The 20705-nt window shown below is 35.6% G+C and overlaps 4 protein-coding genes across 5 annotated transcripts; 3 read left to right on the forward strand and 1 right to left on the reverse strand.

The window, feature by feature from the left end:
• Window positions 1–6409: 6409 nt before the first annotated feature.
• LOC125780105 (piggyBac transposable element-derived protein 3-like) lies at window positions 6410–8426 on the forward strand. Its single transcript, XM_049461714.1, has 2 exons — window positions 6410–7053; window positions 7117–8426. Exons 1-2 carry the CDS (start codon window positions 6411–6413, stop codon window positions 8409–8411), a joined length of 1938 nt encoding a protein of 645 aa, XP_049317671.1. The 5' UTR covers window position 6410; the 3' UTR covers window positions 8412–8426.
• Window positions 8427–11476: 3050 nt separating this feature from the next.
• Window positions 11477–13459, forward strand: LOC125780110 (uncharacterized). The gene has a single exon (XM_049461719.1). It carries the CDS (start codon window positions 11477–11479, stop codon window positions 13457–13459), a length of 1983 nt encoding a protein of 660 aa, XP_049317676.1.
• A 635-nt stretch (window positions 13460–14094) lies between these two features.
• LOC125780107 (elongation factor 1-alpha 1-like) lies at window positions 14095–15443 on the reverse strand. 2 transcript variants are annotated; one of them, XR_007423556.1, is made up of 3 exons: window positions 15181–15443; window positions 14430–15120; window positions 14095–14369 (listed from the first exon to the last, which is right to left on the reverse strand). XR_007423556.1 is itself a non-coding variant. In XM_049461716.1 (2 exons), the coding sequence occupies exons 1-2, from the start codon at window positions 14472–14474 to the stop codon at window positions 14187–14189; spliced, it is 228 nt and encodes a 75-aa protein (XP_049317673.1). In that variant the 5' UTR covers window positions 14475–14567; the 3' UTR covers window positions 14095–14186. The 2 variants fall into 2 exon arrangements, 1 of the variants encoding a protein (XP_049317673.1); XM_049461716.1 differs by lacking the exon at window positions 15181–15443 and having other exon boundaries at window positions 14430–14567.
• Window positions 15444–15651: 208 nt separating this feature from the next.
• LOC125780106 (uncharacterized) lies at window positions 15652–17087 on the forward strand. The gene has a single exon (XM_049461715.1). It carries the CDS (start codon window positions 15902–15904, stop codon window positions 17009–17011), a length of 1110 nt encoding a protein of 369 aa, XP_049317672.1. The 5' UTR covers window positions 15652–15901; the 3' UTR covers window positions 17012–17087.
• The last annotated feature ends 3618 nt before the right edge of the window (window positions 17088–20705 follow it).

The raw sequence follows: 20705 nt of genomic DNA on the forward strand, positions 1-20705 counted from the left end.
GGAAAAATTTCGCAATCTTATATTAAGGTGTAGAATCCATTTTTTAGTACATATACATTAAGCAGTCGATACCAAGTTGCGTAAAAATATGAACTATACATATATATGCTAATTAGCCGTTTTAAGGTTTTTGGAGTTGTCATATAGCCATAACGACAGTGTATTTGGAAAAATTTCACAATCTTATATTAAGGTGTAGAATCCATTTTTTAGTACATATACATTAAGCAATCGATACCAAGTTGCGTAAAAATATGAACTATACATATTTATGCTAATTAACCGTTTTGAGGTTATTGGAGATGTCATATAGCCATAACGACAGTGTATTTGGAAAAAATTCACAATCTTATATTAAGGCGTAGAATCGATTTTGTAGTACATATGCACTAAGTAACCGATACCAAGTTGCGAAAAAATATGAAGTATACATATTTATGCTAATTAACCGTTTTGAGGTTATTGGAGTTTTCATATAGCCATAACGACAGTGAATTTGGAAAAATTTCACAATATTATATTAAGGTGTAGAATCGATTTTTTAGTACATATGCACTAAGCAATCTATACCAAGTTGCGTAAAAATATGAACTATACATATTTATGTTAATTAGCCTTTTTGAAGTTATTGGAGATGTCATATAGCCGTAACGACAGTGTATTTGGAAAAATTTCACAATCTTATATTAAGGTGTAGAATCGATTTTTTAGTCCGTATGCACTAAGCAATCGATACCAAGTTGCGTAAAAATATGAACTATACATATTTATGCTAATTAACCCTTTTGAGGTTATTGAAGATGTCATATAGCCATAACGGCAGTGCATTTGGAAAAATTTCGCTATCTTATATTAAGGCGGAGAATCGATATTTTAGTACACATGCACTAAGCAATCGATACCAAGTTGCGTGAAAATATGAAATATACATATTTGTGCTAATTAACCGTTTTGAGGTTATTGGAGATGTCATATAGCCGTAACGACAGTTCATTTGGATTAATTTCACAATCTTATATTAAGGCGTAGAATCCATTTTTTAGTACATATGCACTTAACAATCGATACCAAGTTGCGTAAAAATATGAATTATACATATTTATGCTAATTAACCGTTTTGAGATTATTGGAGTTGTCATATAGCCATAACGACAGTGTATTTGGAAAAATTTCACAATCTTATATTAAGGTGTAGAAACGATTTTTTAGTACATATGCACTAAGTAACCGATACCAAGTTGCGTAAAAATATGAACTTTACAAATTTATACTAATTAGCTGTTTTGAGTTTATTGGAGTTGTCATATAGTCATAGCGACAGTGAATTTGGAAAAATTTCACAATCTTATATTAAGGTGTAGAATCGATTTTTTAGTACATATGCACTAAGTAGCCGATACCAAGTTGCGTAAAAATATGAACTATACATATTTATGCTAATTACCCGTTTTGAGGTTATTGGAAATGTCATATAGCCGTAACGACAGTGTATTTGGAAAAATTTCACAATCTTATATTAAGGTGTAGAATCCATTTTTTAGCACACATACATTACGGGCCGTCTCGACAGGATAAAATCTATGTCTTACTAACTGGTTTTCCCTGCCTATTGCCTGTGGAGACTCCGTATTGCTTATTTCTTACAATATATGGCAAACTAATTAGTTTACCATATTTTGTAAGCAATAAGCTGTCACTTCAGCAGTTTGACAGCGCTGTTTTCATTTCTATGAAAATTTCGAAGAGACAACATATCCCATTTACACATATGCCGACGGCATTTTCATTTCGGTAATATGAAATTTAGAAGATCGAATATTAAGACGATTGTGTTATGTTATAAAAATAAAGTACATGTTCAAAATAACATTTTTTCAAAAAATTTATATTTAGTTTAATATTGTTAATTTACAGAAAAATTATGGAATGAGCGAAGTCTTAAATTTAATAAACTTATACAAGCATAAATAATCATTTCTCAATTTAAATTTATTAATTTAATTGGTATATAAAATTTATGCCAGAATTATTATATAGTAGTCCAAAAATATGAGTTCTTATTTTCTCAGAAATACATTTGTAAAAAAGGGATCTTCATCCTTTTCTTATTATCTTATTTTTCCCAAGAAATACATTTGTGAACAAAAGATCTTTACCCTTTTCTTATTATTTTATTTGTCCCAGAAAATACGTTTGTAAAGGATCTTTATCCTTTTTTTATTTTCCTCATAAAAGATTTAAACAGTTCAAGAGCTCAAAACATGCGCTACATCAGCTACCTACCCGACGGCATTTCGCAATATGATAAAATAAATTTTTCAAGAGCTCAAAGCATGCGCTACATCAGCTCGAACCTACCTATCCTACGCCTTTGCGCAAATGATTATGTTATGATAACAAATGCCCACATAAAGATTTGGCAATGGCAATAGCAATAGATTTGACAGTTAGTAAGACATAGATTTTATCCTGTCGAGACGAAGCGTTAAGCACTCGATACCAAGTTGCGTAAAAATATGAACTATACATATTTATGCTAATTAACCCTTTTGAGGTTATTGGAGTTGTCATATAGCCATAACGACAGTGTATTTGGAAAAATTTTTCAATCTTATATTACGGGGTAGAAACGATTTTTTAGTACATATACATTAAGCACTCGATACCAAGTTGCGTAAAAATATGAACTATATTTGTAGTTATCTTATAGCCGTAACGACAGTGTATTTGGAAAAATTTCACAATCTTATATTAAGGCGGAGAATCGATATTTTAGTACACATGCACTAAGCAATCGATACCAAGTTGCGTGAAAATATAAAATATACATATTTATGCTAATTAACCGTTTTGAGGTTATTGGAGATGTCATATAGCCGTAACGACAGTTTATTTGGATAAATTTCACAATCTTATATTAAGGCGTAGAATCCATTTTTTAGTACATATGCACTTAGCAATCGATACCAAGTTGCGTAAAAATATGAACTATACATATTTATGCTAATTAACCGTTTTGAGATTATTGGAGTTGTCATATAGCCATAACGACAGTGTATTTGGAAAAATTTCACAATCTTATATTAAGGTGTAGAATCCATTTTTTAGCACACATACATTAAGCACTCGATACCAAGTTGCGTAAAAATTCGAACTATATATATTTATGCTTATTAGCCGTTTTGAGGTTATTGGAGTTGTCATATAGCCGTAACGACAGTGTATTTGGAAAAATTTCACAATCTTATATTAAGGTGTAGAATCGATTTTTTAGAAAATATGCACTAAGTAACCGATACCAAGTTTCGTAAAAATATGAACTATACATATTTATGCTAATTAGGTGTTTTGAGGTTATTGGAGATGTCATATAGCCATAACGACAGTGTATTTGGAAAAATTTCACAATCTTATATTAAGGTGTAGAATCCATTTTTTAGCACACATACATTAAGCACTCGATACCAAGTTGCGTAAAAATATGAACTATACATATTTATGCTAATTAACCCTTTTGAGGTTATTGGAGTTGTCATATAGCCATAACGACAGTTAATTTGAAAAAATTTCACAATCTTATATTAAGGTGTAGAATCGATTTTTTAGTCCATATGCACTAAACAATCTATACCAAGCTGCGTAAAAATATGAACTATACATATTTATGCTAATTAACCATTTTGAGGTTATTGGAGTTGTCATATAGCCATAACGACAGTGTATTTGGAAAAATTTCACAATCTTATATTAAGGTGTAGAATCCATTTTTTAGTACATATACATTAAGCAATCGATACCAAGTTGCGTAAAAATATAAACTATACATGTTTATGCTAATTAACCGTTTTGAGGTTATTGGAGTTGTCATATAGCCATAACGACAGTGTATTTGGAAAAATTTCACAATTTTATATTAAGGTGTAGAATCGATATTTTAGTCCATATACATTAAGCACTCGATACCAAGTTGCGTAAAAATATGAACAATACATATTTATGCTTATTAGCCGTTTTGAGGTTATTGGAGATGTCATATAGCCGTAACGACAGTGTATTTGGAAAAATTTCACAATCTTATATTAAGGTGTAGAATCCATTTTTTAGTACATATACATTAAGCACTCGATACCAAGTTGCGTAAAAATATGAACTTTATATATTTGTGCTTATTAGCCGTTTTAAGGTTTTTCGAGTTATCATATAGCCGTAACGACAGTGTATTTGGAAAAATTTCACAATCTTATATTAAGGTGTAGAATCCGTTTTTTAGCACACATACATTAAGCACTCGATACCAAGTTGCGTAAAAATATGAACTATACATATTTATGCTAATTAACCCTTTTGCGGTTATTGGAGTTGTCATATAGCCATAACGACAGTGTATTTGGAAAAATTTCACAATTTTATGTTAAGGTGTAGAATCGATTTTTTAGTCCATATGCACTAAGCAATCAATACCAAGTTGCGTAAAAATATGAACTATACATATTTATGCTAATTAGGTGTTTTCACGTTATTGGAGATGTCATATAGCCATAACGACAGTGCATTAGGAAAAATTACACAATCTTATATTAAGGTGTAGAATCCATTTTTTAGTACATATACATTAAGCAATCGATACCAAGTTGCGTGAAAATATGAACTATACATATTTATGCTAATTAACCCTTTTGAGGTTATTGGAGTTGTCATATAGCCATAACGACAGTGTATTTGGAAAAATTTCACAATTTTATATTAAGGTGTAGAATCGATTTTTTAGTCCATATGCACTAAGCAATCAATACCAAGTTGCGTAAAAATATGAACTATACATATTTATGCTAATTAGGTGTTTTCAGGTTATTGGAGTTGTCATATAGCCATAACGACAGTGTATTTGGAAAAATTTCACAATCTCATATTAATGTGTAGAATCCATTTTTTAGTACATATACATTAAGCACTCGATACCAAGTTGCGTAAAAATTCGAACTATATATATTTTCGCTTATTAGCCGTTTTGAGGTTATTGGAGTTGTCATATAGCCGTAACGACAGTGTATTTGGAAAAATTTCACAATCTTATATTAAGGTGTATAATCCATTTTTTAGTACATATACATTAAACACTCGATACCAAGTTGCGTAAAAATATGAACTTTACATATTTATACTAATTAGCTGTATTGAGGTTATTGGAGTTATCATATAGCCGTAACGACAGTGTATTTGGAAAAATTTCACAATCTTATATTAAGGTGTAGAATCGATTTTTTAGAACATATGCACTAAGTAACCGATACCAAGTTGCGCAAAAATATGAACTTTACAAATTTATACTAATTAGCTGTTTTGAGGTTATTGGAGATGTCATAAAGCCGTAACGACAGTGAATTTGGAAAAATTTCACAAACTTATATTAGGGTGTAGAATCGATTTTTTAGTACATATACATTAAGCTCTCGATACCAAGTTGCGTAAAAATATGAACTATACATATTTATGCTAATTAACCGTTTTGAGGTTATTGGAGTTGTCATATAGCCGTAAAGACAGTGTATTTGGAAAAATTTCACAATCTTATATTAAGGTGTATAATCCATTTTTTAGGATATATACATTAAACACTCGATACCAAGTTGCGTAAAAATATGAACTTTACATATTTATACTAATTAGCTGTATTGAGGTTATTGGAGTTATCATATAGCCGTAACGACAGTGTATTTGGAAAAATTTCACAATCTTATATTAAGGTGTAGAATCGATTTTTTAGAACATATGCACTAAGTAACCGATACCAAGTTGCGCAAAAATATGAACTTTACAAATTTATACTAATTAGCTGTTTTGAGGTTATTGGAGATGTCATAAAGCCGTAACGACAGTGAATTTGGAAAAATTTCACAAACTTATATTAGGGTGTAGAATCGATTTTTTAGTACATATACATTAAGCTCTCGATACCAAGTTGCGTCAAAATATGAACTATACATATTTATGCTAATTAACCGTTCTGAGTTATCATATAGCCGTAACGACAGTGTATTTGTAAAAATTTCACAATCTTATATTAACCCAAATCACCCTGGGGTTGCCATATGGCAACGCGCGATAGTCTTGCTTTATATGTCCACAAAATTCCAAAGAATGCAGATACCGTTATCTGTTAGCACGTGGCTGTTGCGTAATTGATCGCGCTTTCGGCAGCATTTATTTTCTCGTCAGTTATATTTGGTTCGTGGTCGTGAGTGCATTGCAAAGTGTATACAAAATGTGGAGTGGGGAAAAACGTGAAATGAAAAAGTAAGTATATCTAAGATATCGAATATTCGCGCGGTCGGGCTATGATAGTTGTGTTTTTGTGTAGTGATTGGAATATAAAATAACTCTCAATGATTTTTTTTTTAAATTATATTTGAATGCGTTTTTTTTGCATTTTTCTGTGCATGTGTCCATATGGCAACGCCAGGCAGGTTAGGCCACTGGAATATCTAACGTTGCAAGAAGCTTTGGATTTTTTAGAGGAATTGTGCTCTGATGATGAAAACGATGTTCCTACTAATATCCAGGCACTCTACATCGAGCCACCTTATCAGGATAGGGATGTAAGTGGGGAAGATGATGGCGAGGATGAAGGTGGAGTTCCGGACAATGTATGCCCAGCACAACTTAAAGCCGGATGTGAAATTGTATTTGAAAATAGTACGCGAATGAAAACTAACGATTGTAGACTAGAGGATGTTGATGACGAGGAACCTTATGACGATACTTTAGACGATTGTTTGCCGAGCTCGTCCAAGAAAATTTGTCGCCCAATTCAATCAAATACTGGAGTACCACTTCCACCAGCTAACAAAGACAGCAAATATACTTGGCAAACCGCTAATTCATTACCAGTCCTTCCCATATTCCCTGAAACAAATTTCGAAGATTGTCGGGATCTTAGACCTCATCAACTTTTTGAGAAATTTTTCAGCGATGACTTGCTTGAACATATATGCAAATGTTCGAATTTGTACGCTACGCATCATCAGAAACGATACGAAGAACTTACTATAGATGGTAATGACGATGTAATCTCTATTTTGATTTTATGATATTCATATTTAACACTAAATTTTTCAGAGTTACGTGTGTTCATCGCAATTTTGATAGTAACTGGCTACACTTCTACAGGAGCCTTTCGAGACATGTGGAGCTGCGATGATGACGTTCAAAACGTTATGGTCTTCAATGCTATGCGAAGGAACCGCTTTGAGGAAATCAACTATATGCTGCACTTCGAGTCCGCATTGCACGAACCGTCTGCTAGTTCTGACAGGTTTGACACTCTTTGGAAACTACGCCCACTGACTGACCATATAAAGGCCAAAATGACTGAAAACTTTCACCCAGAACAAAATCTCTCATATGACGAAAGTATGATTGCATATTTCGGTCGCCATGGATGTAAACAGTTCATAAAAGGAAAGCCAATTCGTTTCGGATACAAAGCTTGGTCTCTTTGCACTCCTAGAGGATATATGATCAATTTTGAAATATACCAAGGTAAGAATCCGAGGGTGAATCCTAAATATGAAGAACGCTTTGGCACTTGCGCAGCTCCACTCTTGTGTATGATTGACGAATTTTCGGAAGAGGTGCAAGGACTTCCGTTATCCTTTTACTTTGACAATCTTTTCACTGGAATACCATTGATGATTTATTTGAAAAAAAGAGGTTTCCAGGCTACCGGTACAATTCGAGAAAACCGAATTCCAAAAAGTTGTCCTATTCCACATAAGAAGGATTTGCGTAAACAGCAAAGAGGATATTACGAAAGCGTGGAAATCAAAGAAGAGTCAATTTATCTGACTAAATGGGTAGATAACTCGGTAGTCTGCCTTGCATCAACATGTTTTAGTGGCGAACCAAAATCCACAGCATCTCGCTACAGTAGAGAATTGCGTAGGAAAATACCAGTTCCACGTCCGTGCGTTGTAACTCAATACAACAAATTTATGTCGGGTGTGGATCGATTTGACCAAAATGTTGCAGGCCACCGAATAACCTTTAGAGGAAAAAAATGGTGGCATTCCATTTTTACTTGGCTTATTGATGCAAGCTTGCAAAACAGCTGGCTTCTTTATAAATCCGCTAATGAAAATAAGTCATTTAAAGATTTTAAGAGAGAAGTAGCAATTTACTATTGCAAGCACTACGGCGTCGAACTGAAAAAGTTCCAAAAAACCTCAAATAAACGAATTGAATCCGTAACGAATGTCCTGCGCTATGACAGGACTGATCACCTTGTGGTTCCAATTGGAAATAAGAGGCGATGTGCAGGTGATGTATGCAAGTCCATCGTGCGAACAGCCTGCAAAAAATGCGATGTTGGACTTTGTTTGCCTTGCTTCGAAGCATATCATACAAAAATGTGAAAAACCAGGATTTTTCAATAAAATTTTGTATCATCTCAATGATATTTAATAAAATGAATTCATTATTTTTGATTTTTTAATGATATATAATAAGTGAATTGAAAATTTTTGTTTTGAAGTTTGATTTTTGGGGGTTGCGGAATGATTTTCTACATATATGTAAACCAGTGGCCTAGCTTACCTAGAGTTGCCATATGGCAACAGGACATTTCAAGGACCCTGGGTCCAGGACATAAAATCTAATGCTACAGTTTCTTAGTTTACCCAAAAGGATACCGCAAAAAAAAAATCTTTTCAAGATTCCACAAAAAATTTACGTAGGGTGATTCGGGTTAAGGTGTATAATCCATTTTTTAGGATATATACATTAAACACTCGATACCAAGTTGCGTAAAAATATGAACTTTACATATTTATACTAATTAGCTGTATTGAGGTTATTGGAGTTATCATATAGCCGTAACGACAGTGTATTTGGAAAAATTTCACAATCTTATATTAAGGTGTAGAATCGATTTTTTAGTACATATGCACTAAGCAATCTATACCAAGCTGCGTAAAAATATGAACTATACATATATATGCTAATTAACCGTTTTGAGGTTATTGGAGTTGTCATATAGCCATAACGACAGTGTATTTGGAAAAATTTCACAATCTTATATTAAGGTGAAGAATCGATCTTTTAGTACAGATGCACCAAGCAATCTATACCAAGTTGCGTAAAAATATGAACTTTACATATTTATACTAATTAGCTGTATTGAGGTTATTGGAGTTGTCATATAGCCATAACGACAGTGCGTTTGGAAAAATTTCACAATTATATATTAAGGTGTAGAATCGATTTTTTAGTACATATGCACTAAGCAATCTATACCAACTTGCGTAAAAATATGAACTATACATATATATGCTAATTAACCGTTTTGAGGTTATTGGAGTTGTCATATAGCCATAACGACAGTGTATTTGGAAAAATTTCACAATCTTATATTAAGGTGAAGAATCGATCTTTTAGTACAGATGCACTAAGCAATCTATACCAAGTTGCGTAAAAATATGAACTTTACATATTTATACTAATTAGCTGTATTGAGGTTATTGGAGTTGTCATATAGCCATAACGACAGTGCGTTTGGAAAAATTTCACAATTATATATTAAGGTGTAGAACCGATTTTTTAGTACATATGCACTAAGCAATCTATACCAAGTTGCGTAAAAATATGAACTATACATATTTATGCTAATTAGCTGTTTTGAGGTTATTGGAGTTGTCATATAGCCATAACGACAGTGTATTTCCAAAAATTTCACAATCTTATATTAAGGTGTAGAATCGATTTTTTAGTACAGATGCACTAAGCAATCTATACCAAGTTGCGTAAAAATATGAACTTTACATATTTATACTAATTAGCTGTATTGAGGTTATTGGAGTTGTCATATAGTGTTTAGGCCAGCGCCTAATTTCTTTTTACCACCCCTAGTGAGTGTATAACAAACCATTGCCAGTTAGCTGTTAATAGCTTTCACTCAACGGTTAACAGCTTTCACTCAACTGGCAATGGTTTCGTTGAAATTCCCGGTTAGCAAGCGATCCTGCTAATCAGCTAGGGACACTTTGGTTTTAGAAGGCGAATCGAGACGACGACGTTTACTTTCCACCGGCCACCACAACAACCACCACCAATACTCAGGTAATTTATCATTTAATAAAGATCCAATTTAATTGGCAAATACCACACACAAATTTCGTGTTTCTTTTCTTATGTATTAATACACTTTAACTTTCCCGTTTTCTTTCATATTCTCAACGATCGACGCATCGTCCACAAATTGACCCGTCGATCGTTCGAGAAATATTCATGGTCCTTCGAGCCGGATAAGTTCAAATATATCAATACTCAGTTTTTTTGGCACTGTACACCAACGGAAAATTAACACAAACGAGGCACTGTACACCAACGGAAAATTAACACAAACGAGGCGCTGCACACCAACGGACCATAAAACCGATCTCTGTTGCACAAATACAAACGAGGCGTTGCACACCAACGGATACATATCACTAATTCTTGTTGCACTTCCCACCAACGCAGGCAAACCAGGTACGTGATTGCTTTAATATCACTTGGATACCAATCGTTTTTTTTTTAAAAAAAAAGAAAAAAAAGATATATATAAAAATAGTTGTTTTTAATCGCTTTTTATTGGTGACTAAATCGTTTGTAAAAGAAAAGTGACACAGTGACTAGTTTTTTTTTTTTTTAGTGTTTCAGTGGCATAAGTACAAAAACAAAATAATCCGTAAGTGCACGTTTAAGTACCGGATTTTGTGCGGTAATATATTTTTCACATATCACTCACGGCACTAATTTTCGATTTTCTTAATTTTTGGATTTTGTGCGGTGATATTTTTTTCTTTCACATTTCACTTACGGAATTGATTTTTTTGAGTTTTTGTTTTTTTTCTATTTGTTCAAGAATCTTTTGTTTTTGTTTCTTTTTTTCACTGAGACACTGTACTTTTTTCACTTTCAAACACTTTCTTTTAAAAAATTGATTTTCGTTGGCGTATCTTGGGTGGCGATCCATATACAGTGTGGCATATATAATTGCGTACGTACGGTGTGCTGCAACTCACGTTTATTAAAAAAAGTTACACAAAGCCAGATATATTGCGATATCGGCTAAAACAGTCAAAAAATTTTCTTTTTCCTATTTTCTTGTTTGGTTGGCAGTGGTGTGCTGCAACTCACATTTATATTAAATAAAGTACCAAAGCCAGATATACTGCGATATCGGCTACTATAGTTAAAATTCTGTTATTGACCAGCCAGATATATTGCGATATCGGCTGAAACATTCAAAAAAAAAATTTTCTATTTTTCTATTTTCGTGTTTGGTTGGCAGTGGTGTGCCGCAAATAAAAATTTACAATAGTGGGGAATTATTTTCAAAGCAATTCCCATTATCTTTAGGCCAAAGTCTGCTCAGTCTTGAGTATTATTATATTTCTATCAATTCAAATTTGAAATTTCAATTCTTTTTGTCAAAATTATGGAAGCTTTCATGCGCCTAGTGGACTACGTTGTCGAATACGAGTCCGAATTCAGTGCTGCATCAAAGGACATCTCGAAGAACGCTCTTGCGATGCAACAAGACGAGCTGAGAGAGATGTGGTGCAAAGCGAAAGCTGCCCATGACGACCTCAACAGCAAAGGGGACATGTCCTCAAAGGACTATGCCCTTATTAAAAAAAAATTCAAATTAGGTGGGCAATGCTACATACGTTGCATGGGGGCAATGAAGGATATGTCTGAGATCCTCTCAACCCCCAAAGACACCGAAAAATCTGTTGAGGTAGACAGTAACCACTCCCTTCCGCCTTGCGATACGGATGTTTTCAAAGGGGACTACCTTTCATGGCCAACATTCCGGGATATGTTCACGGCCGTATACATCAAAAGCAAGCGCCTGTCACCTGTTGAGAAATTGTACCATCTCAACAAAAAGACACAAGGGGAGGCGAAGGTTATTGTATCAAAATGCCCGCTAACAAATGATGGCTTTGCAATGGCGTGGAAGGGATTGACTGATATGTACGAGAATGAGCGAATTCTCGTCGAAACCCAAGTCGACATACTGCTCGACTTGCCCTCAATCGATAAAGAGTGTTCGAGCTCAATAAAATGGTTACAGCGGGAGATCAACAGCTGCATCTCCTGCCTGACAGCCAATAAAGTGGACATTGGGAACTGGGACCCAATCATAATCCGCATATGTTCCAAGAGACTGCCACAGGCAACATTGGCCCTGTGGGAACAGTCTGTAAAGAACAAGACAAAAACTTCAAAGTGGGAGGAATTGGACAACTTCCTCACGGATAGATACCGTGATTTAGAGGCAATAGAACGTGCCAGGAAATCGTCCAATTCTGCAAAGCCTGTCAGTGCACCCACACCAAATAAATATACGTACCACAATAATAGCCATCAGAACAGACTCGGCGCCTTCCAAGTAAGCGTTGAGAAATCAACCTGTCTGATGTGCAAAAGCGCAGATCACAAATTAAGATCTTGCCCCATGTTTCTTAACATGGCACCAGCGGACAGGATCAAGTTCGCTAAGCGCAACAATCGCTGCATCAATTGCCTCAGCTTTGGGCATTTAGTGTCGCAATGCACCAGTGCATTCAACTGCAGCACGTGCCACGCGAGGCATCACACACTCCTACATGTGGGGACAGTGCAGCCTAGCAGCCAAAGAGGCTCATCTATATCATCGGACGAGATTCCGTCTACGTCCAGGCAAGCTCAACAGAGACGCAACTTTGACAAATCGGAAGGCAAGCCAACTGTCGTACAGTCGTGCTTCGCTAACAGCGACAAAGGCGTCTTACTAGGAACCGCGCAAATAAACATCAAATACCGCGGCGTTACTTATGCCGCAAGAGCACTCATCGACTCCGGGTCAGAGTGCTCTTTCATCACAGAAAAGCTGAAGCGCAGAATCAACTTGCCAGGTAAGAGGATAAATGCCCAGGTGTCAGGCATCAACAACACCGTATCTGCGCAAGTGAAGGAAGCATGTTGTGTCGAGTTGCGGTCACCAATCGACCCACTTATAGCGATCACAACGAACATGATGGTTTTGCCGAAATTAACGGGAAACTTGCCGACTTGCCATATTAGCGCACTAACTCGGCAGGCTTTCCCAGATCTCACGTTGGCGGATAAGAGGTTCTTCGTCAATGAACCCGTGGACGTCATACTCGGTGGCGACGTCTATCCCCAGATTATGCTTGATGGCATACGCAAGAACGTGCCGGGATCACTTCTTGCGCAAGAGACAGTGTTCGGCTGGATAGTCACAGGGCGTGCTAATGCAGCTACACCAACCAACACTTACGTCACATATCACAACAAAATATCGCGGAAAAAGCAGTTAGCTGCGGGCGGGGATTTGGAACAGATGACCAAATCTGTAAGGAAAAGAAGATATTTAAATAAATATGCAAAAAAAGAAACCCCTAGACTCTAGTCGAAGTTGCCATTTTTACGCGAATTTATGTTGTTCTATTTAATTGTACACTTATATACAAAAATAAACAGATTTTAATTTTTCACAAATTAGCTTTTAATACTTGTTCTTGAAAAAATTGTTTGCTTAAACTATATTACATATGCACTGTATGTACGTGTAAAGTTTGGATGTGGACAGAATGTTAAAATATCTTCTTTTTTTAATTACATACTTAACAATCAGCATTTGCATAGTCTTCTTTAATTTTGCGCCCTTTTTAATGTGTTAAATGTTAATTGTTTGAAAAGAAATGTAACAAAATATCTGTTCACTTTTAAATACTTTTAAGAGTACTTGTTGCAGGGCATTACTGAAATTGGTTCACTATCGATATATTATTACACTATTAAATAAATAATGTCCTTTGTTTTCATACACTGGTGTTGCAACATTTTCTTACTTGCTGGGTCTCGATAACATTTGAATATTTTTTACGATGTATAGCTTACAGTACTTTTGTGTAGAAATCTTTATTTCACTCTAATGCACTTATAATGACTATTTACTTATATGTTGGAATTTTCACCTCGCCATATGTGATTGTTCCAGTGTTTCTCCCGGCTACCAGACAATGCAACAATATCTAGCTAACATCGATATGTGTCTTACCTTCAGCATTGCCTTCCTTACGTGCAGCTTTCCATCCCTTGAGCCATGGCGTGTGGTGGATGCTTCCAGCATGTTATCACCATGCCAAGTCAGCGATTGGCACCAATGCAACAGCAGCTGGATTAACCGAGCTTCTTGATGGATGAGGATACTTCTGGATTTCCCCATAACCAGCCTCACTGTATGGTGGTTCGGACGGATCCATCTTGTTGACACCAACGATCAGTTGTTTCACTGCAAGAAGAGCATGCTCACGAGTCTGAAAGTAAAAGAAAATACTTTAATAAATCTGCAAATTTCATTATGTTCACTTACTTACCTTTTCTGAAGGAGGTTCAATAGATGATGCGTTGCTGCGGTTCATTATGGCAGGCTAAATTTGTTATTTGTTGTTGCTGTTGAGGCTGCAATTCGTTTTTTTTTTTTTACATTATCAAATTGATTTTTTATTCTATTATTTAACAAACAAGTCGGTAAGATATATAACGACCGGCTGTTTCCGACGAACGTATAATTTTAACCACCTGTCCTCGTTGGAGACCCAAGTAACGCGCAACCGGATCTCCCGCTTGAATCCGCATTAACATATTCTCTTTCAGTTTATAACGTGCCAGTAACTCTTGCTTTTCTTCTGGTGTCATTACAACATGTTCAGGAACCAGTTCATGTTCTGTAATATTGATTAGAAGTTCCGATTCAAGAAATTGTTTTAGAATATACTTCGGCGCCATATCAACCAAAGATTGTTTGGCCGACGGTGTCATGCCTGCTTGCACTACTACGATCGCACGATGTATATTCTCCTCTTGAATTCGCGTGCAATATGTTTTGATAGTTTTGATGCCAATTTTTTGGTTCATCGAAAAAAAAAAGGAAACAAGCATCTGATCGGTTGGATCATCGTTATGCGCCACTAAGACTATAAGGTCGGAACATGCTGACCGCTTTTCGCTGGGTTTATCACCAAACATTCCTTTGACAACTGCTTTTATCGAATTTATTCCGTAAAGCTGTAAGGAAAAGAAAATATTTAAATAAATCTGCAAATTTCATTATAGTCTCCTACTTACCTTTTTACCCGGCTGTCAAATCTCTTTGCGCACGTGTGCGCACTTAACCAATAAAAATGTCATTCATGACATAAGGTGATGCAATGCCGTCAGTTTTTAATTCGCCTTAAAAATTTCATTCATGACATAAGGTGATGCCATGCCGTTAGTTTTTTAATTCGCCTTAAAAATTTTACAAGAATGAATCTAAAACTTTTTTTTTTCCAAACCATGAGGCATAACTCATGCTTATGAATTTTAAAGTCACTTTTTATTGCAAATAAACTTTTTATTAGCAAATAACGCAATTGCAAACCGAAAGTCTCCTTCTACCGCAGTACATGTATGCATTGCCCTTGAATTTACTGAGCAAGAAGTATTTTAATGACAAGTAAGAGTTGAATATATTTATTTAACCAAATTGTATTTACATTTTCGTTGGTGGCAGGTCACTTTGTCGAAAACATGCGACAAATAAGACAATAACGTTAGCATAAATTTGATGATACATTTTTTTTATTTTATTATTATTATTTGCAACACTATGGTAAGGTAAGGCAGGTCACACCACATGAGGCCGCCTACACACTATGGTAATGTAAGGCAGTTCACACCACGTAAGGCCGCCTACACACTATGCAATATATGTATAATATAATTTATGCACTTTTTCTCGCCACCCAATCAGTTGTAGATAATATTCCAAGCAACACAAAATCGTCAACAAATTCATTTCAGAAAGATGACTCGCTATGGAAGCTTAAAGAAGACCGCGGCGCTACACCCGAACCGGTACCCGCTTTCTTGCACGCTGTGCAAGGGAAAGCATCCATTGCGGCTCTGCTCGTCCTTCCGGGCCAAGACACCGGAGGAGCGCCTACGGGAGGCACTCATCGGGAAGTATTGCATAAATTGCCTCGCGGTCAACCACCGGTCAGCGAACTGCCCCAGCGACGCACGGTGCCGGCGCTGCAACGAGAAGCACCACACGATGCTCCACATCGGCGAAAATACCCGTCGCCGCCCCGCAGTGCCTCAAATCCAATCATGGAGCGAACAAGTAAGTTCCGATGATGCCCTCTCCATTGATGCATCAGACCCTGGAACGGAGACTAGGCCTCTCCAACCAGAACCGGAGGAGGGAGAACTCCTTGAAATCGGAGCGGAAACACGGCCTTTCCGCCCATCACAGCGAGGGGAAACGGAAACCCGGACTTTCCGCCCCCTTCTGCAACATGAACGTCGCGGACACAAACGCCGTCTGCGCCGTCGCCAAGCGCACAACCCGGCCAGACTGGAGACCAGGTCTCTCCAGCTGCACCGGGCTAGCTCCTTCAGAGCCGGGCTAACAAATCGAGCCGGCAGAGTGGCTCATTCCTTGCTGCCAACGACAGCCATCTTACCGACGGCGGTAGTGAAGATCGAGGCAGGAGGACGCCTACACCTAATCAGGGCGCTCATAGACGCATGCGCCCCTACGTCGCTAATTGCGCGCGACCTAGCAGTAGAATTGAAATTGGAGCAGACGCATATCGGCGGTCAACGAGGCTGCCTTTTAGTACTGCGAGGCAGAAACGGGACAAATACCCGCATATCCACACATGTAAGGATAATGAACGACTATATGCGCATCAGCCCGACCACCACGTTGGACTCCGACCTAGCAGCCCCATACACCCATATCAAGCTGGCGGATCCAAATTTTTACAAGTCGTCGCCGATACGCTTGGTGCTCGGCGCGGATGTGTATTCCCGCATCATGACCCAACAGGTCATGCCACACACATTTGGGCAGTTCCTCGCTCAGGGCTCCATCTTCGGCTGGGTGCTCTCGGGTACGGCCCGGTACTAGATTAAGCTATGTTAGTATTTATTTTTTTAACTTATTCTATTGTGTTTTTTTGGAATTCTCACTTAGAATAAGTATTGTTTTTTGTAAAAAAAAAAAAATATATATAATTATAATAATGAATAAACGAACTATCTGTACTCATATTGTACCATAAATTTGTACATCGTTGTGGTGGTCGATGGACATTTAATTTTTTTTGTTGCTCACCGCAAGGGGGCCGGTATGTTTAGGCCAGCGCCTAATTTCTTTTTACCACCCCTAGTGAGTGTATAACAAACCATTGCCAGTTAGCTGTTAATAGCTTTCACTCAACGGTTAACAGCTTTCACTCAACTGGCAATGGTTTCGTTGAAATTCCCGGTTAGCAAGCGATCCTGCTAATCAGCTAGGGACACTTTGGTTTTAGAAGGCGAATCGAGACGACGACGTTTACTTTCCACCGGCCACCACAACAACCACAACAACCACAACAACCACAACAACCACCACCAATACTCAGGTAATTTATCATTTAATAAAGATCCAATTTAATTGGCAAATACCACACACAAATTTCGTGTTTCTTTTCTTATGTATTAATACACTTTAACTTTCCCGTTTTCTTTCATATTCTCAACGATCGACGCATCGTCCACAAATTGACCCGTCGATCGATCGAGAAATATTCATATAGCCATAACGACAGTGCGTTTGGAAAAATTTCACAATTATATATTAAGGTGTAGAACCGATTTTTTAGTACATATGCACTAAGCAATCGATACCAAGTTGCGTAAAAATATGAACTATACATATTTATGCTAATTAGCTGTTTTGAGGTTATTGGAGTTGTCATATAGCCATAACGACAGTGTATTTGGAAAAATTTCACAATCTTATATTAAGGTGTAGAATCGATTTTTTAGTACATATACAATAAGCAATCGATACCAAGTTGCGTAAAAATATGAACTATACATATTTATGCTAATTAACCGTTTTGAGGTTATTGGAGATGTCATATAGCCGTAACGACAGTGTATTTGGAAAAATTTCACAATCTTATATTAAGGTGTAGAATCGATTTTTTAGTACATATGCACTAAGCAATCTATACCAAGTTGCGTAAAAATATGAACTATACATATTTATGCTAATTAGCTGTTTTGAGGTTATTGGAGTTGCCATATAGCCATAACGACAGTGTATTTGGAAAAATTTCACAATCTTATATTAAGGTGTAGAATCGATTTTTTAGTACACATGCACTAAGCAATCTATACCAAGTTGCGTAAAAATATGAACTATACATATTTATGCTAATTAGCTGTTTTGAGGTTATTGGAGATGTCATATAGCCATAACGACAGTGTATTTGGAAAAATTTCACAATCTTATATTAAGTTGTAGAATCCATTTTTTAGTACATATACATTAAGCAATCGGTACCAAGTTGCGTAAAAATATGAACTATACATATTTATGCTAATTAGCCGTTTTGAGGTTATTGGAGTTGTCATATAGCCATAACGACAGTGTATTTGGAAAAATTTCACAATCTTATATTAAGGTGTAGAATCGATTTTTTAGTACATATGCACTAAGCAATCGATACCAAGTTGCGTAAAAATATGAACTATACATATTTATGCTAATTAACCGTTTTGAGGTTATTGGAGTTGTCATATAGCCATAACGACAGTGTATTTGGAAAAATTTCACAATCTTATATTAAGGTGTAGAATCGATTTTTTAGTACATATACATTAAGCAATCGATACCAAGTTGCGTAAAAATATGAACTATACATATTTATGCTAATTAGCTGTTTTGAGGTTATTGGAGTTGTCATATAGCCATAACGACAGTGTATTTGGAAAAATTTCACAATCTTATATTAAGGTGTAGAATCGATTTTTTAGTACATATGCACTAAGAAATCGATACCAAGTTGCGTAAAAATATGAACTATACATATTTATGCTAATTAACCGTTTTGAGGTTATTGGAGTTGTCATATAGCCATAACGACAGTGTATTTGGAAAAATTTCACAATCTTATATTAAGGTGTAGAATCCATTTTTTAGTACATATGCACTAAGCAATCGATACCAAGTTGCGTAAAAATATGAACTATACATATTTATGCTAATTAGCTGTTTTGAGGTTATTGGAGTTGTCATATAGCCATAACGACAGTGTATTTGGAAAAATTTCACAATCTTATATTAAGGTGTAGAATCGATATTTTAGTACATATGCACTAAGCAATCGATACCAAGTTGCGTAAAAATATGAACTATACATATTTATGCTAATTAGCTGTTTTGAGGTTATTGGAGTTGTCATATAGCCATAACGACAGTGTATTTGGAAAAATTTCACAATCTTATATTAAGGTGTAGAATCTGTTTTGTAGTACATATGCACTAAGCACTCGATACTAAGTTGCGTAAAAATATGAACTATACATATTTATGCTAATTAACCGTTTTGAGGTTATTGGAGATGTCATATAGCCGTAACGATAGTGTATTTGGAAAAATTTCACAATCTTATATTAAGGTGTAGAATCGATTTTTTAGTACATATGCACTAAGCAATCGATACCAAGTTGCGTAAAAATATGAACTATACATATTTATGCTAATTAACCGTTTTGAGGTTATTGGAGATGTCATATAGCCATAACGACAGTGTATTTGGAAAAATTTCACAATCTTATATTAAGGTGTAGAATCGATTTTTTAGTACATATGCACTAAGCAATCGATACCAAGTTGCGTAAAAATATGAACTATACATATTTATGCTAATTAGCTGTTTTGAGGTTATTGGAGTTGTCATATAGCCATAACGACAGTGTATTTGGAAAAATTTCACAATCTTATATTAAGGTGTAGAATCGATTGTTTAGTACATATGCACTAAGCAATCGATACCAAGTTGCGTAAAAATATGAACTATACATATTTATGCTAATTAACCGTTTTGAGGTTATTGGAGTTGTCATATAGCCATAACGACAGTGTATTTGGAAAAATTTCACAATCTTATATTAAGGTGTAGAATCGATTTTTTAGTCCATATGCACTAAACAATCGATACCAAGTTGCCTAAAAATATGAACTATACATATTTATGCTAATTAACCGTTTTGAGGTTATTGGAGATGTCATATAGCCATAACGACAGTGTATTTGGAAAAATTTCACAATCTTATATTAAGGTGTAGAATCCATTTTTTAGTACATATGCACTAAGCAATCGATACCAAGTTGCGTAAAAATATGAACTATACATATTTATGCTAATTAGCTGTTTTGAGGTTATTGGAGATGTCATATAGCCGTAACGACAGTGTATTTGGAAAAATTTCACAATCTTATATTAAGGTGTAGAATCGATTTTTTAGTACATATGCACTAAGCAATCGATACCAAGTTGCGTAAAAATATGAACTATACATATTTATGCTAATTAACCGTTTTGAGGTTATTGGAGTTGTCATATAGCCATAACGACAGTGTATTTGGAAAAATTTCACAATCTTATATTAAGGTGTGGAATCGATTTTTAGTACACATGCACTAAGCAATCGATACAAAGTTGCGCAAAAATATGAACTTTACATATTTATGCTAATTAGCTGTTTTGAGGTTATTGGAGCTGTCATATAGCCATAACGACAGTGCGTATGGAAAAATTTCACAA

This window comes from Bactrocera dorsalis, unplaced genomic scaffold (genome assembly GCF_023373825.1).
Source record: "Bactrocera dorsalis isolate Fly_Bdor unplaced genomic scaffold, ASM2337382v1 BdCtg084, whole genome shotgun sequence".
Classification (NCBI taxonomy): Eukaryota; Metazoa; Arthropoda; class Insecta; order Diptera; family Tephritidae; genus Bactrocera; species Bactrocera dorsalis.

Excerpts from the sequence above, each read along its gene's own strand:
- LOC125780107 (XM_049461716.1), bottom strand. The coding sequence starts at position 14,474 with ATGAACCGCAGCAACGCATCATCTATTGAACCTCCTTCAGAAAAG. Across the intron at positions 14,370-14,429 it reads TTGAACCTCCTTCAGAAAAG|ACTCGTGAGCATGCTCTTCT; the intron begins GTAAGTAAGTGA and ends TTTTACTTTCAG.
- LOC125780105 (XM_049461714.1), top strand. The coding sequence starts at position 6,411 with ATGCGTTTTTTTTGCATTTTTCTGTGCATGTGTCCATATGGCAACGCC. Across the intron at positions 7,054-7,116 it reads CGAAGAACTTACTATAGATG|AGTTACGTGTGTTCATCGCA; the intron begins GTAATGACGATG and ends TAAATTTTTCAG.
- LOC125780110 (XM_049461719.1), top strand. The coding sequence starts at position 11,477 with ATGGAAGCTTTCATGCGCCTAGTGGACTACGTTGTCGAATACGAGTCC.
- LOC125780106 (XM_049461715.1), top strand. The coding sequence starts at position 15,902 with ATGACTCGCTATGGAAGCTTAAAGAAGACCGCGGCGCTACACCCGAAC.